This window comes from Pezoporus wallicus, unplaced genomic scaffold, assembly GCF_028554395.1.
Source record: "Pezoporus wallicus isolate ANWC-B61680 ecotype Strahan unplaced genomic scaffold, APGP_CSIRO_Pwel_v1 contig_13414, whole genome shotgun sequence".
In the NCBI taxonomy this organism is placed as follows: Eukaryota; Metazoa; Chordata; class Aves; order Psittaciformes; family Psittacidae; genus Pezoporus; species Pezoporus wallicus.
In genome coordinates this window covers 145621-169342 of record NW_026635828.1, presented here as the reverse complement: position 1 = coordinate 169342, position 23722 = coordinate 145621, and the positions used below count along the sequence as shown (strand labels likewise).

Sequence of the window (23722 nt, the reverse complement as noted above, 5' to 3'; positions counted from 1 at the left end):
GCACCTTGAGGAGGGAATTTCTAAATGAGATTTACATCAGGTCTGGCCTACTGATAAGACAATTTCTAAACTAAAGCTGAGAAAGCAGCAGAGGCTGAAGATGAAGGGGATCTTTCCGGAGTGTCCAAACCAGACACTGGCATCTTCTGCTCTTGCCTGTTTGGTAAAGATTGCTGATTCATTCTGACTTAAATGTTATCCTGTTTACATGATGTCAGTTTTTTCTGTAAAGGGCTAATTTGTCGAAGCACATGTGTTCAGATTCTGTTCAGATAGTGTAGAAGCTGGGATATGCATAAGGGGATAGCTTAGTTGATCCAGATGTTTTTGTATTTTTGATGACTGGTAAATCTGAGGGAGAGTCTTTCCCTCCCCCACATGTTTCACTGAAAAATGTTACAGGAAACAAGGTCATGCGTGTTTTATTATGTAGCATATTATGCAATTTTATTGTCTAGGACCACTTTATTTACCCTCTGATTTTGTCAGGTGATGAAAACTGGGAAAGAAACCAAGGAACCCACAAATGCTGGAGCAGGGGGTACATCTTATAATATAGTGAAGAACATAGTATATATCTTTGTTTTCTATTTTTGTAGGCAGAAAAGGTGGCTGGGGTTATGGTTATATTTTACATGGAACTTTGCCATGTATGGTGAAGTGTGAAGGTGTACTTCTAATCTCTAAAGGTAGAGATTTAGAAGTTTGACAGAGAAGAGCAGTTTCAATCCTGATATTCTGGTTATTGAAACTGGAGACACCTTTTAATCTATAGCAATATAGCAAAGAGGCATGGTGGTACTCATATGTGTGTCATTATTTCTCACTGTACATAAAGTGACTGCAAATTTTCACAATCAGTCTTTGAGGTTTGAGTCACAGTTTTTTCTTAATGCTATTGTGATACTTGGCCAGTAATCAGGATCTTTTTATACTTCACCCCCACACACCCCCTTTTTTTTTTCTTTTGATGCTATTAAATTCAAGCTCTGTTGGAAGAGAATGAAACATAAAATAAGTGGCTTAACTCATGGAGGGGAAAGAAGGTTTTTAAACATTGTTTTGACACTTTTTGTATTTACTTTGGCTCTTCCTCCTTCTGTGTACCTCCTACTTGCTTGCAGGAGATGGCTGGTGTCACTGCCCTTCCCCCCGCCACATAATCTTCTGTTCTTGGTTCACAGGAAGAAAATTCTAGCTCTGCAGCCCTCAGGACTTTCTGAAAAGTGTAAACATACATGACAGTTACTGTAGAGGCAGTAGCTTTACTAACCTTTGAGGAGGGAAGTTGCCAGACTGGGGAAGTGAGATAAGAGCACAAGAAAAGGGAGATGACAGTCCAAAAGGCTTTAACTTGTTAAAATCCAGGTCTTGAAAAAGGCTTCCTGACCAACTCTAAGCTGGGCAGTTTATCCTAATAGCCAGTGGCAACTGGAAAGCGTTATGTCTGGTTTTCCTCACAGAAATGTTTGCTGTAAGAAACCCTTTATTTTCTGTGAAGGAAAAGAACCTTGTATTTTCTACCAGATATAGATCTGTTTGATGAAACTGTTTCATTTTTATTTGCCTAGAAGATACCTTTTTTGTAGACTCAGAGCTCCAGAGCACTCCCATGGTTGGAGAGGACAAAGAACTTTGTTGGAGGTCTGATGTCCTTCAGAAGTACCAAATTACAGCAAGTGGTGGGTCTTTGCTGTTCTCTTTCTTCCACAGTGCAGCTGTTGAGAGCACACCTTCACATGAGAAATCCCTGCCTGCCACAGGAAAAAGGACAGGTCTTTGGTGGCTGAGAGAAGAGCAGCAGTTTTGAAACCTTTTCCATTGTGAGATGGCTAGTGTCTGCTTTGCCGCTGTTCTGCACTCTGCCAGCAGCATGAAATGGCAAGCTTAGTGCAGCCTGCTTGATTCTTGACAGCATCTGCTAAACTGGCATCTCTTTTGCAACTGTTGATGCTGTTCTTTGTCTGCACAGTACTGCAGCAATAACTTCGTTCGTATTTTGATAAATCCTTCTTCAGTTATGAAGAGGAAAGCTTGCTTTCTTCAACAGTGTCTTCTAGCATAACAGCCCTGCTGTTTCACTCTTACAGTGTTTAAGAAGGCCAAGCAATCTGACAAACTACTTTGCTGCTACTGCTGTACTTTTTGCTTTTCTTTCTACTTTCAATATTTAACTTGTGATTTTAGCTGTAACTGTCATATGTGTTCTCTAGCATTGAAGTGTTTTTCCCCTAGACAGTGTTTTCAATAAAAATGCCTTTTAATAGAAAAATACTTTTTTCTGTTTCAGTGGTGAGTCAGAATATTTTTTCCACTTTGAAATGTGATTTTTTTTTTTTTATTATTTCTTTATTGTCTCCTAATTTCTTGGTAATTTGCTGGTAGTTGTTTTTACATTAAATATTCAAAGCACTGGCGTCGATGTACGACAGTGTTCTGCATTTCTTTTGTAACCAAAAGCCGCTAAGCAGAATGAGACTAGTAGTGAGCAATCCTCAGAGACACTTTTTACTCTGAGTTAATTTGCTTCATGCACACAGGAGCACTGGCAATTCCTTTTTTTCTGTCTTTTTGAAAGATGTCAAAGAATCAATTAAGGAAGACCTGTGCTGTACTAATTAACCCTTATTTCGTGGTCTGAGCTATTAAACAGAATTCAGTTTTTAGTATAGCTCACAAAAAGTATAGGATATTGTGGCATACTTGTGAAAGTATCAGTCCTAATTTTGCTGTCATCATCATTTATTGTACCACTTAAGAAGAATTTTAGATATGTGTAAGAGAATCATAGGAAATTGGAGACATTTTCCACATCCTTCATGTAGAAGGTCTTTCTGACCTACTGTGGTTACTTTTCCTATGTGCATATAAAGCTGTGCAGGTAATAGTGGCACTTAGTGGACTAAGGATCCACAAATGTCACAGTCTTGGGAGGTAATCTTTGCCAAAACAATTAGGCAACCATTTGAATTGCTTGGAAATTTGATGATGAAATAGCCTTTTGCTGAAATTTATTATCATGGTGAAACTGAAATGTTTTGCAGATATAGACTGACTTCTGCCAAAGTTCTTATGAAAACCAAGCAGAGCTGTTGCTTGTGGGCAGGCCTTTGATTTGATTGCTTTTCTGGTAACTCACCTACTTGGCAGGTTACTGTGATGCTGGGGTATTGTTCTATTGATCTATTGCTTCTCGAGTGTATTGTTCGTTCTGCTTTTCTTAACAGCACCCCACATAGCTTTCTTTGTGAGATAAGCTAGGGCAAGGACTTCATTGTGTTGTAAAGAACTTAGAAATCATGATTATTTGTCTTAATTCCTAACCAGAATGAAAAGATTAAAATCCTCATACTAACAGCTTCTGTCCACTTGGTCCCTGTGTGTCGTGCAGGCAGATCAAACCAGTATCATTACTCTTTCCTTGTGCAAAAGTTCATGGGCTCTTGCTGAATTGCTGATACATGTACTGGTTTGCCAAGTGAAAACTGTAAGCAAATGTTATTTTTGCTTCTCTGCTTTTTTTTTTAGTATAAGTTTTGTCATTGGTATGTTAGGTTGTCTGTCATCTTCCTTCTTTTTCTGTTTGCTACCATGTGGATTCAAATCTTGTAACATTAAAAATCCTTGTGTGATATTAATGTACAGCTGATAAAACAGGAAAATTCATTTGGAGTCACTTTGTGCAGTTGTTTCTTTTATAAGCAGTTGTTCTGTCGTTGTTCTGGACCACATTATAAACATGATGAGGTCAAAGGAAGTGATTCTACCCCTCTACTCTGCTTTCATGAGACCCTACTTGGAATACTGCTTATAGTTCTTGTGTCCTCAACATAAGAAGGACATGGAGCTGTTGGAGCAAGTCCAGAGGAGGGCCAGAAGGATGATAAAGGGCCTGGAGCACCTCCCATATGAAGACAGGAGAAGCGTCCTCATAGCAGTCTTCCATTATCTAAAGGGGGCCTACAGGGATGCCAAGGAAGGACTCTTCATCAGGGACTGTAGTGATAGGACAAAGGGTAATGGGTTTAAACTGAAACAGGGAAGATTCAGGTTGGATATAAGGAAGAAATTCTTCAGTATGAGAGTGGTGAGGCATTGGAATGAAGTTGTGAATGCTCCATCCTTGGCAGTGTTAAAGGGCTTGAGCAACTTGATCTAGTGGAAGGAATCCCTGCCTGTGGCAGGGTGGTTGGAACAAGATGATCCTAAGGTCCTTTCCCATCGTAACTGTTCTATGATTCTATGTGTCAGTGGCTTTACCTCGTGGCTGGGCAACTTTTAGATCCCCCAATAGGCAAAGCATGTTGGAAAAAGATCATGAGATCTGGAGACCTACTTTTTTTTTTTAATTACAAAACATCTTGAAATATGCTTTAAGACAGTATCTAATATTTTTGTGAAAGCTATTTTTAAAGTCAGTATAAATATTACATGGGAAAAGACAAAGAGTTTTCTTAGTGCAGAAGATGGTGCACTTAAATCACAGATTAACTTCGTATGTAAACTTGGCATCTGTTGTCTAAGCATGGAAAAGGTTATCAGATTTTCCAGATTGCCTAATATTTTTTAAGTGATTGTTGAATACTCCGATAAAGTTAATCAGAAGAATGTTTTCTCATAAATATGTGGTAGGAAGATGTGAATCTGTTGCTGTAAATTTTTTGTGAAATACTGGCTGATGTAGAATGTTCTGACTAAACAAAGACTTCAGAATTTCTCGTTGGTTCCGTTAAGAAGCAGTGGCATTTCTGTACGTGCTGATGTTTTTAAAATACAGTACTTTACTGCCTGTCACAGCAGCATGTGCATTTGGTTCCTTGAATTTAGTATATTTCTGTGTTTAAAAAACAACCCCAAAACTTACCAAAACTACATACATAAAGGAAATCACCAGACCAGATTTGCAAGGAATACTGCCTGTTACATGTAGAATATAAACACTGTTGTTACCTTTTTAAGATTTTAAACTTTTCAAAGCATAACAGGTCTGCTGGGTGTACGTTATGAGAAAATTTAGTTGTGGTCCATTTGTCTCTATTCAAACTGAACCGGGAAGACTATAATTAAATATTAAGTGTACCACTGAGTGATGCACTTTGACATCCCTGAGGGACTGAATGCCATCCAGAAGGACTTGGACAGTCTCAAGAGGTGGGCCCATATGAACGTTGTGAAATTCAACAAGGCCAAGTGCGGGGTACCGCACCTGGGTCGGGACAGCCTCTGGTATCAATACAGGCTGAGGGATGAAAGGATGGAGAGTACCTCTGAGGAGAAGGACTTGGAGGTACTGGTGGGTGAAGAACTGTACATGATCCAGCAATGTGTGCTCGTAGCCCAGAAGGCCAGTTGTATCCTGGGCTGCATCCAAAGGAGTGTGGCAGCAGGTCAAGGGAGATGATTCTGCCCCTCTGCTTCTCTGGTGAGACCCCACCTGTAGTGCTGCATCCAGCTTTGAAGTCCTCAACATAGCAAAGACATGGACCTGCTGGAGAGGGTCCCAGAGAAGGACCAGAGGGCTGGAGCACCTCTCCTGTGTGGAAAGGCTGAGAGTTGGGGTTGTTCAGCCTGGAGATGGGAAGGGTCAGGGGAGATCTTAGGGCATCTTCCAGTGCTTAAAAAGGCTGCCTATAAGAAAGATGGGGAGAGACTTTTGGCAGGGCCTGCTGCGACAGGACAAGGGGTGATGGTTTTAAACTGAAAGGGGAAATTCAGGCTGGACATGAGGAAGAAATTCTTTGCAGTGAGAGGGGTAAAACACTGCTACTGGTTGCCCAGAGAGGTGGTGGATGCACCATCCCTGGAGACATTCAAGACCAGGCTGGATGGTTCTGGGCAACCTGATCTAGTTCAAGATGTCCTTGCTCATTGCAGGGGGTGTTTTGTTAGATGAGTTTTGAAGGTCCCTTCCAGCCAAACTATTCTATGATTCGGTGTTCTATATTAAGTGCAAACCAACCAAACTAACAAAAACAATTACAAGTGGGAAGCTGACTTTTCTTCTTAGTATAATCTTGGTTTAGAAGTGAAAAATTTATTTTGTCTGCGTTTCATTAGACTCTAGTTTGTTTCGTTTTGGAATTGGGCATCCAGGTATGTTCCAGGTAACATTCTTTGCAACTCTGCTTTTAGAAGACCAGGTTGTGTCAGGTAAGACTTAGTCTGAAAGATATAAACTGAATAGTTTTATAAGGTCTTGGTGCCAATCCTGTAAATAGGTATGTCTTTAGAAAAAGAATGTCAGAATAACCATAGTGAGCTTGTTTGGCTTGAGTTTTTAGTCTCCCAAGTTTCCATGCTTTTTGACCAGACCTGTGCGCTGCTCATTCATAAGCAAGTGACCATTTTTCATGTTTGTCATGTGAAGAAGAATAGACTTGGTATTAGCCTGCTCTGTCCAATTTTTTGCTTGAAAATGTAAGCTGCAATATCGCTAAGCTTATTCAAAATGCTAGGCAGAGAGTACAAGTGCCTTGAGTTCTTAACCTGATTTGTTCCATCAGTTCATCAGTGGCTGTCTCATACAGCCAGTGATGCTATGCAACTGATCTGGAGTTTTTGGAAAAACTGCATAGTTAACTGCAGTGAGGTAAATCTTCATGCAGCTTTACTGAGAGTCAAGAACCTGTTTGGGAATGATGAATGCAAGGCAGTTGTGAACATGCAACAGTACTTCAAAAGTAGAAAACACTTTGCAGTACACAGCAATACCTCCTGATCTGAAACCTGCACGAGCAGATGGTGGCTCTGTGCTTTGTTTGATCTCAAGCTCTCAGATCAGTGTGCATGGAATGTGTGCTCAGTAGGTCAGTAATAGACTGCTCTGCCGCAGACAACCCCTCTTTCTCCCTCTGGCACTTTAATACAGGTCTGGAAAATCTGCAATGATTGTACTGGACTTTGGATCAGATCTTAATTGGCTGGCTAGACAGCATTTGAAGGAAAATCTCTGGAGGTGTATACAAAATACACAGCTGCCCAAACACGGCAGAACTGCTTATCTCCAGAGCCAGCATTGCCACGGAGAAAAGCTGATTGTTGCCATAACAGCCTAACTTCTGAGAGAAGCTGAATTTACTGCTTGTTGAGATATGTTCCTTTTTCTTAGGGCAGTGATGGTAGACTCAGTAGATACAGCGTGGTGCTAAGAAAATTGTGTTGATTTACTTCTCCTGTGTCCTGTCCATGGAGATTTCTGTTTGAAGAGTCATCAAATACAAAACTTGACGTTCTCCCAGTTGGAATTCTGCCCCTTTGAACTTCTAACTGTAGTTTTTCCCCTTTTATTTACTTTTTAAATGCATTTTTGCTTCTCTGTCAGGCCCTCTTCTACACTGGGAGGGTCCCAACAGGGAATGTATCATTTTTTTCACTGGTCCAGGAAGTTGCTGTTATGTTTAAGTGCTTTCAAGTGGTGTTTCTTGAAACCACGGAAATGTTGTGCAAGGAGAGCAAGGGGGGTGTGCCCTCCTTCCTGCTACAAGACAGTTGGTGTTGACTTCCACATGAATTGAAATGAGTGGGTTTTAAATAGAATGAATTGTTCTGGCTAAAGGGAGTGCTGCTACAGAAAGTGAACACACCATGTCTCCTTTTGTAATTACTTTTCCGTTTCTCTTTTCTTCATGTAATGACATCAACAGTTTTCTTAAATGGATGCTGTATTCACAGAAAAGGAAAACATGGTGACTGAATAAAAAAAAGGAATTGGTAACTATATTTCAGGTTGGATTTCATATACCAATTTCTTGCTAGAACTGAGGAGCAGTCTCAGTACCAAAAATGCATTTTAAACCAACGTTGGGTTTGGGTTTTTTTTAAAGCTTGTATTTAAAAAACCCTAGATTTAAAAAGATCTTGGCAAAGAAGATGGGAATTTGGGCAAATGAGATGGAGTGGATCACTCTGTACCTTAACACAGATATGAATTCCTAAACAAGTGTGTTTTTTATTCTTCATAGCCATTAACTTTTCTAATAGTAAATATGTGTTTTTACTGCAGAGACATTATGTTCTACCACTGCTTGTGCGCCTGCTTTGTCTGACCTCCTGTGGATACCAGCAGTGAGTGAGTGACTTATTACATATTTATTGAAAGAGCTCCATCACTCTCATGTTTCATTCAGAGATTTCTCAGGTGATAAACGGTAATTAACAGTTGGGGATTTATCTGTAGTGCGAGATTGCTCTGATATTTGAACCTCCCAAATTTAGTTTTAAAATTAGGTGTTTAATTTAAAATTTAGGTGTTTGAAGTGGTATAGTTAAGATCCTAACCCTGCAGGTTTCTCTAGAAACCCACAGAAAACCCCCCTAAAAATGTAAGCTGCAGGGGGGGAGAATTACTTGCATGAAAGAGTTTAGATTTTGCAAAACTGTACACCCCATGGTTCAAATAAAGAAATAATAAATGTTATTGTGAACAGGTCCATGAACGCTCCATATTATTGCATCATGAGGACTATGTATGTCCTCATGATAATGAGGATATTGTCCTCATTATAATGAAATCTCTTGCATAAATACTGGGTTTCAGTCTCATCAGTTTCTTTCTGATTGACTTAAAAAAGAACTGTATGAATCAGTGCAGTCTGGTGTGGCTGGTAAAATTAATCCTCAGATGAACTAGAGGTACAGACAGCAACAGACGGCGGCATATAAATGTGTTGTGGATACTGGTGATGGCAGTTAGAGCAAGACAGGGAAGGATTAATCTCATTCTTTAGAAGCTGTGACTTGAAATAGTGTCCAGAATAGGAACATTAAAATAATCCTATTAAATCAAATCCTCTGTTCATCAGTACCAGAGTCAGGTCTTTTATAGTTAGTAGACTTGATCTCCAAATCAAGATGTTTATGTTCCATCCAGATTCTGTTACACATTGTTGTTACATGGATAAATGGACAGGACATTTTTCTCTTCAGCCGAGTCTTATGTCAGACACTCGCTTCCAGATATGCGTGGACATAGCTCCTTTTTGGCAAACAGATAAATCTGCGGTAATGTAGCGTACCCGAAAAAGTCTCATTCTGGGTGCATTCAAAGGGAGGAGTAGACTATTTTGCATGTTGTATTTACTTTGTATATTTACTTTACATTTTTTGCTGTATTTTATTGTTATTTCACATATTTATGTATGATCAAGCAAAATTCTCTTATTAGTTATGGAGATTTTTATATAGAAACAGGGAATGATGAGGGTTTGTTTTTGTTTTTTTTTTGAAATGGCAAGTGTGTTTCTAAATGCACAAACTTTATGAAGGAGGGCTCAGCACAAACAACTCTGTTTAGTTCGCATTGGAAATTGGCCAGGTTTTCAGTTCTATAAACAGTATTTCCCTTCAGTGCTGGGTAGACATAATACCACATGATCTAAATGAAAAGAATCTGCCAGTTCAGGTGAAGGTTTATATTCAACAGAGTTATTATTGGGGTGTTTTAGAAAAATTTCTGTGCTAATTAAATAAGCCTTTCTCTGGAGATAAAATCCGTGAATGTTTTATATAAGCAAATGGTAGAGCACAAACATTACATTGCATACTGTTGACTTACATACATAAGAAATGTGAATTCCCTAATGGGTTAACATAAATGCATTTTTTTTTCTTAATTCAACACTTTCTTGTTACCTGTGTGCTGCCTTTACCACTGAAAGCACAAGTCTCTTACATTTAGAGGTTGCTGGCTGTGTGAATGAGGGTTCAGGCTAGACCTTAGGAGGAAATTCTTTGCAATGAGGGTGGTAAAACAGTGGCACAGGTTGTCCAGAGAGGTCAGAGATGTGCCATCCCTGAAGACGTTCAAGGCCAACCTGGATGGTTCTGGGCAACCTGATCTAGTTCAAGATGTCGTTGCTCATTGCAGGGGGCTTGGACTAGACGACATTTGAAGGTCCCTTCCAACACAAACCAGACTGTTTCTGTATGCCCACCTTAGATCCAGGTCCAAGGAATGTAGTGAGTGACACTTGCACTGAGAAATTCAGATTTAATATATATGTGGTACAGTGGCTCTTTGTGTTGCTTTGTTTGGGAAATAAAATTACGTACTTTTCTCTTAGAATCATAGAATGGTTAGGGTTGGAAAGGACCTTTAGATCATCTAGTTCCACCCCCCCCTGCCATGGGCAGGGACCCCTCACACTAAACTATCTCACCCAAGGCTTTGTCCAACCTGGTCTTGAGCACTGCCAGGGATGGAGCATTCACAACCTCCCTGGGCAACCTATTCCAGTGCCTCACCAACCTAAAAGGAAAGAATTTCCTCCTTATATCCAATCTAAACTTCCCCTTTTGAAGTTTAACCCGTTACCCCTTCTCCTATCACTACAGTCCCTAATGAAGAGTCCCTCCCCAGCATCCCTATAGCCCCCCTTTCAGATACTGGAAGGCTGCTATGAGGTCTCCACGCAGCCTTCTCTTCTCCAGGCTGAACAGCCCCAACTTCCTCAGCCCGTCTTGATATGGGAGGTGCTCCAGTCCCCTGATCATCCTCGTGGCCCTTCTCTAGACTTGCTCCAACAGTTCCATGTCCTTTTTATGTTGAGGACATCAGAACTGTACATGATACTCCAAGTGAGCTCTCACGAGAGCAGAGTAGAGGGGCAGGATCACCTCCTTCGACCTGCTGGTCACGCTCCTTTTGATGCAGATCAGGATACGGTTGGTGTTCTGGGCTGTGAGCGCACACTGCCGGCCCATGTTCATTTTCTCACCAACCAACACCCCTAAGTGCTTCTCTGCAGGGCTGCTCTGAATCTCTTCTCTGCCCAACCTGTAGCTGTGCCTGGGATTGCTCTGACCCAGGTGTAGGACCTTCCACTTGTCATGGTTAAACTTCATGAGGTTGGCATCAGCCCACCTCACAAGCGTGTCAAGGTACCCCTGGATGGCATTCCTTCCCTCCAGGGTATCAACCGAACCACGCAGCTTGGTGTCATCGGCAAACTTGCTGAGAGCGCACTCAATCCCACTGTCCATGTCAGCGACAAAGATGTTAAACAAGACCGGTCCCAACACCAATCCCTGAGGGACACCACTCGTTACTGGTCTCCAGCCGGACATTGAGCCATTGACCACAACTCTTTGTGTGCGTCCATCCAGCCAGTTCTTTATCCACCGAGTGGTCCATCCATCAAATTGATGTCTTTCCAATTTAGAGACAAGGATGTCCTGTGGGACAGTGTCGAACGCATTATCTTGATGATGGTGTCTCTTTTTTCTTTTTTTTCCTCTGTTATGTTTTGTTATTTTTTTCTTTCCCCTAGAATTACCATCATAATAGAATAATTTTATCTTTCTGCATTGTGTAATTTAGTATTTTTGTCTGTCACATAGAGCATGAAGTGAATGTTTTCCTCCTTAAAAGTTTTCAGCCTGGTGTTTCTGCTGACTTAACCATTGCAGTCCATTTCTGTAGCACAAGTCATCTTTCACCCGCATAAATATATATTTGTACACTCATCCTTCCCTCAGTTGGGAGCAGAAAATTTTAAAAAATCATGTTCTAAACAGTTATGATACAGCAACATGGTTCAATATAAACAAAAGCTGTTGAAAATTGCACATTTAGGAATGCAACACCCGTCTACCTATCCAAAACATTAAACATATTTTAAATGAAACAGTAACGTTTTAATGTTGAATATCTTTATTAACTGTTCAGTATTTTCATCAGCAATATACAGTGGGATTGAGTGCACTCTCAGGAAGTATGGAGGTGACACTAAGCTGAGTAGTCAGCTAGCTGATGGGCTTGAGGGAAGGGATGCCACCCGGAGAGACCTGGTCAGGCTTGAGAAGTGGGCCCATGTGAGCCTCAAGAGATTCATAAGGCCAAGTGCAAGCTCTTCTTGCACCTGGGTTGGAGTAAGCCTCAGTATCAGACTGGGGTACAAATGGGGTTGAGAGCAGCCCTACAAATAGGGACTCAGGGATACTGGTAGATGAAAAATGAGACATGAGCTGGCAATGGGCACCTGCAGCCCAGAAAGCCATTTGTATTATATAGAAAAAAACAACAGGTTAAGGGATGGGATTCTACTCCTCTGCTCTGGTCTTGTGAGGCCTTACTAGGAATCCTGTGTCCAGCTGTGCGAAGACATGAAGGCAAGTTAAAGCAAATCCAGGGGAGGGCCGCAAAAATGATCAGAGGGCTTGTCGTGGTTTAAACCCAGTCAGGTAATTCGTTCGCTCACTTCCCCCCCTTTCTTGCCCTCCCCCTGCTCTCGGAGGGACGGAGAGGAGAATCGAAAAGAATGCAACTCCCACGGGTTGAGATAAGAACAGTTTAGTAACTAAGGTATAACACAAATCACTAATGCTACCACCAATGATAATAATGATAAAGGAAATAACAAGGGAACAGAATACAACACCTCAGCACCAGCTGACCGATAACTCGCCCCCAAGCCCGACCAAGCTCCGACTGATACCTCCTCCAACCCTGCAGTCTCCCAGCCCTTCCGGCTAACTCCCAGTTACATCCTGGGCATGACGTGCTGTGGTATGGAATACCTCTTTGGTCAGTTTGGGTCAGGTGTCCTGTCTCTGCTTCCTCCCAGCTTCCCCTCCTCCCTGGCAGAGCATGAGGCTCACAAAGTCCTTGGCCAAACCAAAACATCGCTATCAGCTCTGTTCCCGAGCCGAAAGTCAAAACACTGCACTGCACCAGCTACCAAGGAGGAGAAACATGACTGCTACTGCTGAACCCAGGACAGGGCTGGAACACCTCTCTCATTAAGAAAGCCTGAGTGAGTTGAGGTTGTTCAGCCTGGAGAAGAAAAAGCCCTCAGGAGACTTTATAGTGGTCCAAAACTTTCAGTGATTATAAAAAAAACCCAAATCCTTATAACTGATGTCTTGTTTAGACCTACTGCGCATTTTGAAAATATGAAATGCTGAATTCCAGGTGGTAGCTGCTTAATATCAATTTTAATAAAAGCGAGCCTTACACACTGTGGTCAAAGCTTTTATCATGAACATGGATTAGACTGATTAAAATTACGATTTAGTTACAGAATCATTGAATGGTTTGGGTTGGGAGGGACCGTAAAGATTCATCTTGTTCCAACCCCGTGCCATGGGCAGGGACACCTTCCGCTAGAACAGATTGCTCAAAGCCCCATCCAGCCTGGCCTTGAACACTGCAACAGATGGAACAGCCGCTTCTTTGGGCAACTTGTGCCAGTGTCTCACCACCCTCATAGTAAAGAACTTCTTAATCTAAATTTCTCCTCTTCCAGTTTAAAGCCATTCCCCCTTGTCCTGTCATTATATGCCCTTGTAAAAAGTCCCTTTCCAGCTTTCCTGTAGGCCCCCTTTAGGTATTGAAAGCTGGTCCAAGGTTTCCCTGGAGCCTTTCTTCTCCAGGCTGAAGAAGCCCAATTCTCTCAGCCTGTCTCCATAGCAGAGGTGCCCCAGCCCTCTGATTATCTTTGTGGCCTCCTCTAGACTCACGTGAGCAGGTCCGTGTCCCTCTTGTGTTGGGCACCCCAGAGCTGGATGCAGCACTGCAGGTGGGGTTTCATGAAGGTAGGGGGGGCAGGATCACCTCCCTCGACCTGCTGGTCACGCTCCTCTTGATGCAGCCTAGCAGATGGTTGGTTCCTGGGCTGTGCACGCGCACTGCGGGGTCACATTGAGCTTCCTACCAATCAACACCCCCAAGTCCTTCTCCTTCTTCTCCCAAGTCTCTGCCCAGCCTGTAGTTGTGCCTGCGATTGCCCTGACCCTGGTGCAGGACCTTGCACTTGGCCTTGTTGAACTTCATGAGGTTTGCACTGTCCCACCTCTCCAGCCTCTCCAGGTCCCTCTGGATGACATCCCTTCCTTCCAGTGTGTCAACCACATCACATAGCTTGGTGTCTTCGGTAAACTTGCTGACGGTGCATCAATCCCACTGTCCATGTTGCTGACAAAGATGTTGAATGTGCCAGTCCCAACACTGAGCCCTAAAGAGTTGAAGAAGAGCAAAGACACTCTTCATCTGGCTTTCAGAATATGCGGTCACTCACTTTAAAAAACAAATAAACAATTATTATATATATAGTTATATATGTGGTTATATATTGAGTTATTAGTCTCTTATTTTCTTTGATTATATTTATCAAAGAAGATTTTTAGCTTGAATTCCTTACAAATGAAATTCAGATTATTAGCCTGAAAGAAGGCGATGTTGGGAGTCCTCTGATTCATATATACAAACCAAGTCTTCTGACTAAGAGTCTCACCTCACTTAGTACATGTTTTCTTTTATGTGTCTGCTTAAGATTAAAACTCAGCCAAAAGGTGCTGTTACTGCCCTTCTCTTCATCAGTGCCAGCTAATAATCTAGCTAATTGTCTTGTAAGTTACCAGTGCAGTCTTTGTATTTAAACAGGGAATATAACGAGTTGTACGTATGTCATTGTAGGGATTACTTTAGTTTTCAGATTTAACTAGCATGTTTCAACTGGACAGGTAAGTATACAGCGTCTAAAATCCAGTGAGAGGTAATAAATCCTCTAGTGGGACTCCCAGTTAATATCTTTGGTTTTCCTGTCATAGTGTCTTTTGTTTTTCAAACTAGAGCTACATAGTAAATCAAGGAGAAACTTTAGTAAACCTTCTAAGTCATTCTCTTAGCTGTTAATGTTTTTCCTGTGTCAGAACGGTAATGTCATGAAATAGGAGTATTATAAGCAAAACCAAATACAGTTAGTCAAGAACTACACGTTACATTTCTTTTAGGCACATGGTCTGAACAGAACCAAACCGAACAATGGCCTGTCTTACAATGACAAATATGGAAGGTACAGAAACTTCTACTGTCCATCAGAATGGTGACATCCATGGCAACAGCAACACACCCAGGCAGACAGAACCATTGCTTCAAGTATACCTTTATCATTCTCCTGGGAAGACAGGAGGAGATTACCTTCAATTTCCAGCTGGAGAATATGTTGCAGAAGAGATCTGTGCTGTTGCCTGTAAAGCCTGTGGTAAGTACATACATAACAGTTTTCCTAATGAGGGAGTGAAATTCAGCTTAATGCAAGAAAATTTTTAATAATCCAGAGCCCGTCAAAGTGGTGGCATTTTAACTAAAATGCTAACCTCTTTGTTCTTTCTGCAGTAGTTAGCACCAGGCTGCAAAACTGTTCCTGTTAGAGAGCTTGCAAAACTGGGATTATAATTGGGTAACTGCCATCTTTAAAATAATTTGAGGGTATACTTTACCTTGAAGTCTTCTTTCACTGAACTGACATATAGTTTGGATAGCTAAATCACAGCAGGAGCTGAAAATAACTTGAATTGCTTTCTGATGCAACCATACAAAACTGATTGGCCCTGGAAGTTATGCATATATTGGCTGTTATACATGTTTAATCACTTTGCAGATGGAAACTGTTCTATTAGAGATGACTACTTGTGTGTAATATTGTGAAAATAAAGTGAGTAAATGACAGGAGAATGTATTCGAAATAATCATGTTTATATGTAAGAATGCCTTTGAATTGTTACATATACTCAGAGTTTAACATTGTCATGTGCTGAGACACAGAGCAAAAATACTTCAGGCATGCATTTTGTGCATGCATCTTTCTTGATTTTGAATTTGTGAATAAAAAAAATAATTCCAATAAACTTTGGATATTAAAGTGACTGTCTTCTTGCTTCTCATGCAAATGTGAACACATAAATGTACATGCATCTTCGTATCTTCTTTTGGGCTGTCAGTGGTACAAGACTAGATGTGTCTTAACTTTCCAAGTACCACATTTCAGGTGCAAATGAATTTGAAAGAAAGGCTTGTAATTCCAAATCTTTCTTTTATACTGGGTTACAGATACAAAGCTGCTGAGTCTGTATATTTTATTATCTTGAAACACCTTACACTTTTGTGATTTTGGGGCTTTTTTTGGTATGATGTTTTTAAATATGCTTTAAATGACTATTTTTGGGATGGATCTGTCAGTTTTTTCCATGCTGTTGAGTTTCATGCTGTGAGTAGGTAGTTTGACAAAGATTATCCTGGCTTGAAGCCCCATTGTTCTTTGGGGATCTTCAGCCCTGGCAGAGTCCGACTAAGATCTGAGTTTGTAGAGTTGCTGTTCATGTAACAGATAAGCAAAACAGTGAATTCAGCAGAAGCGCTGCCCAGGATTCATTCTGGGAGATCATGAGGAAGTAGTGTGGTATTCAGAAGTTTTAGCTTAATGAGAATTCACCACTCTTGATTCAGACCTTATAGGTCTGAGTTTTACAGCTTGACCTAGAGTTAAGTTAAGGTATCTTTTTGATGGTGATTCAAATGAAGATCTTTCCGATACCTTCCACTGTATTCCCAAGGTTCTATAGTCTCTTTCCTCCAGCTGAAGAAAAGAAAAAGGGCCTGAGCCATGTATGATATTCTTCTCGCCCACATCACAAACATGCAAAACCCAATTCTTGCTAATCCACAAATCCAGTTAGTCCTGCCTCCCAGGAGATCATCTGAATACTTCATACTATATTGCTTGTTTTGTGGGACCTCACAAGTGCTTCTCAAGACTTCTAGCTTTGTGGGGTACCAGTTAATGTTTTGCTGGTATAGGTAGTACAAATGTTAAAAATAATTTGTGTGAATAGTACAAGTTGGTTTTGTATTTTTCTGTTGTTTTATCATTCTTCATCAGAGTTTCTAAAGTATACAACTAGTGATTTATACTTGCTTGTATATATGAAATATTTTATCATGTTGAGCCTTTATCTTTGTAGAGCTGACATAGACAGAGTCCTCTGAAGAGTGATTTCTGCCCAGCAGCTACTATGGCAATATTATACAACTTTTTTCTCAATGGAATTTGTAGCTATATTTCTTTCTAAATTGGTGGAAAAGGCTGAAAAGGCTGCAGGTTTAAATTTATGCCATATTCTTGAAAATCTTATAAATTAGTATCAAAGTATGCAGAGCTAGTGACTTTAAGTAACATTTAAATAGCAAGCCTTAAAATGTTTTGACAAAGTTAAAGGAGCATAGTTTTGATTAGCATATTGCATTTCTGCCATGGCCTGTCCTGCTGGTGTATATGAACCCTAAATTTCTGTAGGGTACATCTGAATTTATTTGTTCTGATTTCCCCTTTTGTTAGGATCGTTAAACCCTTGAGATACTAACTTTAGAGGAACTGGAATCCCAAGAGGGAACCAGTTTGACAATCCTGACTGGGTTGCTAAATTACAAGCAGCTGACAGTTAAAAACCCCTTGAATTTCTAGACTTCTGTGTTTGATTTTGTTTGGTTTGTTTTATTTTGGTTTTAATGTTGATATCCTGAAATTCCACCTAGGAACCTGTTAATTCTCACCCGTCTAAGTTGCAAGGAGATTGGAAGTTCCATGGTACTTCCTTGAAAACTGCTGGTGCTTTCTGGAACCCCTTAAGATAGCAGAGAATCTTTGATTCTGCCGAAGTAAAAATACTGTTGGAAAACATTTAATATGAATAAACACTGTCAGTGTCTGCATTCAGTTAAACGCAAGGGAGTGACTGTTACATAATGTGATGGTATGCAGTACTTCTTGCTTTTATGGCTCAGTACCTGAGATTGCTTATTAGTAGCTACAGAATTTTAACCATATTTTTCCTTAACATTCTGAATTTTGCAAATTCACATATCTCAGAGTTACCTGTGATTACAACTGCCCCTTGTGGGTTTTGGGGGTCTTTTGGTTTTGGGATTTGTGGGGTGTGAGTGAGGTTGTTCTGTTTTTTCTGAAGTGATAGCCTTCATTGAAAATCTTCAGTCACACAACACAATACCTGCACCTTCCTGTGCTCCAGCCTCCCAAGGTGAGGAATGAATTAGTCAGAACTCTGAGTCGGGAAAGGAAACTCTGCTTTGCCAAGAAAGGAAATCTGTCCTTCAATTAACTGTTCAGAAAAGATTTTTCTGACATGATAGAGACAGTGAATGTGGTGCCGGTTTGGTAAGCCTCCAGTTTACATGACAGATGAGGGCAAGATACTATTTTTATATAAGAAAAGCTAAGCAATTTTCCATCTGCTATGTACAAGACTTTCTAAGTCTTAGATAGTTTACTGGACAGTTGTGTGCGAACTGACTGCTGTTTGTATTGGACTTTGAAAATAGACTTTTTTAGAATTGTCTTTACTCATTAATTCCATGCAGCTAATTGCTTTCATCTGTATATGTCTAGTGACTTAACTATACGCTTGAATTGACAGTTTCATAAGAAGTGTTTCTGCTGTAGACTGCACATGGCTTCCACATTTTGTAGTGATGTCATGGCTTTTGTGATTCACAGTTTCTGGGTTTTAATTTTTCTTTACAGAAGGATAGTGCCTAATGAAAACGTACTGTGTGGGTGAAAGGGTACCTAATGCCAACAAAGGAGGAAATAGAGAAAAACTTTATTTCACTAGCTACTTACCCTGGTAACTGAAGTAGTGTGACTTGTCTGAATGTGGAGATCTAAAATCATAATGAGGAAAGGAAGAAACTACTATGCAAATAATTCTGGTTTTAGGCTTAGAGGAGAAGTTTGAGGAATAAAATTCTGCTGTGTTACAGCCTTGCACGATGTTACTTTACAGACTGTATAGTATCATGAGGCTCCTTCACCTTGTATACAAAATAAAGTACTTGCCAAGAGATAATCATGTTTATGTCTTTGCAAAAGTCCAGAAAATTTATTTAATAGCCCTTGCTGGAGAAGTGGAGAACAATTCTGCTTTATTATGTCTGAGTCACTGTCTTCTCTCCTAATTGATCACTGATTGATTTGATAGGATGGCTAGTGTTAGAAATACATTTCTCAGAACTTTTCACTATTGTTGACATGTCTGGGCTTCATCAGAAGACTTTGATTCCCCACCTCCACCCCCAGTCTTTTGGTTTTCATTGTTTCTGGAAAAAACATTTGAATACCGAGATTACCATTTGCTTGAAAAGTCCCTGCCATTAATAATACTGGCAAGATTTACATGAAATAAGAATTTCTAGTCCCTCCGCTTTTGTCAGATTTTTGTGGACCACTTTCAAGACTCCAATAAGGTGGTTTGCTTTACTTGTATAATCTTCAAACTTTTTCAAGTGCAGGAATATTCTGGCACAAATGCACAATTCTTAAGGGGGAGAAAAAGAGAGGAATGAAAATGTGCTACTTTTCTTGAAAAACATGTAATCTGTGCATCACTGAGCACTGGCAATGAAAAGTACAAATCACCATTCAGAATAATAAATTTTAAAGTGTGAGGGATGGATGAGTGCACAGTTTACTCTTCACACATAAGAAGACAGCGATGCGGATTTTTTTTACTTTTCTTTTTTTAATGCCAAAATTTCTGATTTGCAGGGGGAATTCCAAAGTCAGGCTCTTCACTTAGTTGAAGTTTCAGAATGGCAATGATATGATCTGGATTGAAAAATCTCTGGGTTTCTTTGGTTTTGCTCAGTTTTTTTTAGAGGTTGGGTGGCTTTATCTGTAATGTATTTTGCGAAATATGGCAGCTTAACATTTGAATATAAGCATATGACTTGGAAATTTGTTCTTCAGTATGCTTATGTGGGATTGTTAATAGCTAGGGGAAATGAGTTAATAAGACTAGGAAAATATTCAGCATTGTCTCCAATGGTGTTTAGCATCTGGCTAGAATCCTGAAATAGGCTGGTGATTCACATGCATTACTCTGTAATTGATCTGAAATTATTTGGGATGCAGAAACCATACAGCCTTAAGTCTGCAAAGTCAGTTGTCATTGCTTTATAGACAAAAAAACTGATCTTTAATGTAATCTAGTTGATATAGATATGATCACACATCAAATGAGAACCATGATTGGTTGCATGGTATAGATTTCTTTTTAACTCCATAAAATTGAGTTAATTTAGTATGTCTCCAAGCTCTGATGGATCAGATATGCTCTACTGCACCATAACTTTGCAACATCTACATTTACAGCTTCAATTACTTAATCCCCTCAGGGCTATTCCTTTGGGGGGTTTGTTTAGTTTTGGTTTCTCTTTGGTTACTTTAATCTTTTCCATTTCTGTAGTTTCCTGTAGTCTGACTCCTTTTCATAGAAGGTCATGTGTTAGGACCTGTAATTCTGGAATATTTTGGCAATCTTTAGCTTAAACAAGTGTCAGATGATTAGTTTGTAGATTTCAGCAGTTTAACCTGATATCTGCACAATAGACCTCTTGTTCTTAGCCCTCTTAATGGCCCCCTACAGAGCCAAATCACTTTTTGTAAAGAATTTAAGCTAGTTGTTATTCAAGACTGGATTACTTTCTGCTCTACAAGCTTATGCTGTTTTGTATGTGGAATTGAGTAGTTTTTTCTAACTAACTGTCTTACATGCACTTCAGATGTGGTGAAAGAAATTTGGGTCTGCCCCTTTTAGTAGGTGCTCAGAACAGCAATAAAGAAATAAGGCTGAGTTTCATGGTTTTTTTTTTTCCCTTCCTGGTTTCTTGTGTGAATTTCTGTGATTTCAGTCTGAGTCTTTGGGCAGGGTCGTGGGTACTTTGCCTCTTCCCAGAATCGTTTTAGAGTCATAGACTCACAGAATAGTTAGGGTTGGAAAGGACCTTAAGATCATCTAGTTCCAACCCCCTGCCATGGGCAGGGACACCTATGTCTCTTAATGTCTTTTAAGTTACTTTTGTTGTCTTTGTCTGGATTGGGGTTTCTTTTTCAGTAATTTCTGTCTGCTTTCCCCGAAGTGTCTTGCCCCAATGTAAACATGGTTTTCTTTCCTTTTGACCTACTGTGACTTTCATACTGCAATTTTCATCCTACTCTCTGACCTCTAGACCTGTATATCTTCATGTCTTCAAAATGTTTGTCAGTGGTTGAAGTCATCCTTTTGTGCTATGAGTTTTCAGGTATTTAAATGGTTTTCCAAATCATAGCAAAAGCATTGCATAGTACAGTGCTGCAGCATTTGCCTTACGGTAGGCTGTAGTTTCAGCTGGGAGCCAAAAAAGCCAAATTAAAATTCTGGTTCTGCTGAAGAGTTAATTCTCAACTGATTTCCATTAGTTTGTGTTTAATAGGATCCTCGTTAAAACAATCCTGAGTTGTTGAGATGGAAAAAAAGATATTTTTGAATTTTGTTTAATTAACAATATATGTTTGGTTTTGGCCTCTACTGAGCTACTAAAATACAAATGGAAAGTGGTTGTCTTAGTCACAGTGACTGTTTTTGTATTTTCTTATTTCTAATTTTTCATCAGTCTAAAATCTTAAAATCAGTGCCTAGATCAGGTTTAGGAAAAAGGTAATGTACTGTTCTTAGCTGACTAATCTGTGAGGCAGGGAAGCCATTGTATTAGATGCCATATAGAGAAAATCTTGTAACCTAACAATGAGGCATAGGATAACAGGTAAACAGTCCGCAGTCAGAGAACATAAAGAAATAATGAGAAAGTAAACCAGCAAAAACAGTCTGCAGGTAATTGGATGATGATTACAATGCTGTTGACAATGATGGACTAGTGCAATGAGTAGTTGGAGAGCATGTGCCAATCTGCTGTTTTAACCCACTATATATATATATATATATAAATATATATATATATTTAACTTTTTTTTTAAATAAAGTTGATTGTTTTTGAAGAGAGTTTCTTATATTTGCTTTTCTGCTTAGGTATCATGCCAGTGTATCATAACATGTTTGCACTCATGTGTGAAACAGAGAGAATGTGGTATCCTCCAAATCACATCTTCCATGTAGATGAAGCAACCAGGCTCACCCTAATTTACCGTATAAGGTAATCAAAATCGAATTTTGATCAACTCAAAATTGGCTTACCACTTTTCATGGTAAACAAGACTGTGTGAGAAAACACAACCAATAAGATATTTAGTTGAACCATAATTTCTCCAAGAAGTTACGGACAGATTATTGGTGAGATTGTTGGTGGGAGTGTTGGATAAGAGAAGACTCAAAATTGTCAGAGTAGGTTTGAATAACATATTTAATTATATATATACCATATGTTTGCCATGTCAGATTGAAAAAAAAAAATAAAAAGCAGAAATAAAAATAGTATTTTTCTTAATGTTACATTTCATCTCCTCTGTGCTTGCCTGTTAGAAATTCTGCAATACAGAGCAATTATCCTGTGTAATCAGACAGATGTCTGCAGTCAAATAATTTTTCTCTTCTCTCTAACATCTGAAGCTACAGACACAGTTGTCCTTATGTAAAAGATTTTGTTTACTTGACATAGCATAGTCTGGCCTTCACTGTTTCTTTAGGAGCTGTCTCAAAGGAAATTAGGAGACAGTAACACAAAATTCTCTATGTTCAGATTAGTGACCATAGCTTTGCACAGCTCCTTGTTCCTACCAGTACAGCTTATCACCCTACTTAAATGCTGTGGTACTCTAAGACACCAAAAATTGGCTCCAAAGCCTTCCATTGACTAGCTGGGATTTCATATTGGTCCTCCAAACCCGCCAGCACTAATTGCATTTCTGTGAAAGCGATAATGTCTGGTGTTGGTAAGCAGGAGTATCTGGTTATTGATGTTCACATAAATATTTCATAACAGGTTTTATTTTCCCCACTGGTATTGCAATGGCAGCAGCAGAGCATATCGGTATGGCATTCTTCGAGGTGCAGAAAGCCCTGTTCTTGATGATCTTGTCATGTCTTACCTATTTGCACAGGTATGATTTGGTTGATTATTTTTTTAATGCAGGATGGTAAATGTTTTTAGTATTTATTCTCTTTCATGTATTCTTCTAGTAAACATGTTGCTGTTTCGACAGCTTGAAGCCCTCTCAAAATGAAAAATTCCTTGTCATATCGAATATTTGAAGAGATGAAGTTCTAATGGGAGTTGTGGTGAGAGCAGTGAGAGTGTATAGCACCTTTCTTGTGCCACTGTCAAGTTTTTCAGTGTGATTTCCATTTTCATTTTGGACTGACACAGTGTAGAAAAGCATCATCTCCACACTGACCTTCTCGACACTTGACAAGGCTTTGAAAACAGTCTTTCTAAGCATGGTATCCATTATGAACACGCGCAGCTTTTTGTGGATGAAGGGGTTCATTGAGGAGAGTGTAGTATTAAAAAAAAAAACAACCAAAACAAACTCTCCAAAACACCAACCAACCAACGAAAAAACCCACAAACAAAACAAAACTACACTCCAACCCCCCTTTTTATTGATGAGCAGCAGTGCTACAGTTTTAACTTTAATTCCTGCATTCTTCTTTCTCAGTGGCGAGCTGATTTTTTGGATGGATGGGTACAGATGCCTGTTACTCACGAAACACAAGAAGAATGCCTTGGAATGGCTGTTCTGGATATGATGAGAGTGGCCAAAGAAAAGGACCAAACTCCACTGGCTATTTACAATTCAGTCAGGTGACTCCATACTTCATAATTGTGTCACACCTATCTGATATCTAAAACCAAAGTTTTTGCACATTAGCATCTGTGAGGAGATGTTCGGCTGTTGGCAACTGATCTATTCTAGCATACTGATTCTGTAAACTTAGCTATAGTGTAAACTAGAAATTATTAGAAAGATTGTATCACAGTGGCCATTTGTGGTTTTGAGTAGATGGATTTGGCTCTCGTAATGAGAGGTAAGGCAGCAGCTACTTATGTGGGAAAGGATGGGAAAAATTTTTGTTGGGAGAGACCTATGGTCTAGATCCAACCCCTTGTTCAGATCAGGACCAACTTCAAAGTTAGGTAAAGTTACTCCGGATG

At 39.8% G+C, this 23722-nt stretch overlaps 1 protein-coding gene across 5 annotated transcripts in view; it reads left to right on the top strand.

The window, feature by feature from the left end:
* JAK2 (Janus kinase 2) overlaps positions 1-23722 on the top strand; it is a 68805-nt gene that overhangs the window by 981 nt on the left and 44102 nt on the right. For 2 of the 5 annotated variants that reach the window (XM_057398349.1, XM_057398348.1), the window contains exons 1-2: positions 22550-22667; positions 23226-23371. In XM_057398349.1, coding sequence (XP_057254332.1) covers positions 23249-23371 — 123 coding nt within the window. In that variant the 5' untranslated portion in view covers positions 22550-22667; positions 23226-23248. Of the gene's footprint in view, positions 1-8002; positions 8148-14730; positions 14982-21639; positions 21764-22549; positions 22668-23225; positions 23372-23722 lie in introns of those variants that run through there. The other 3 variants (XM_057398345.1, XM_057398346.1, XM_057398347.1) reach the window with 3 other exon arrangements.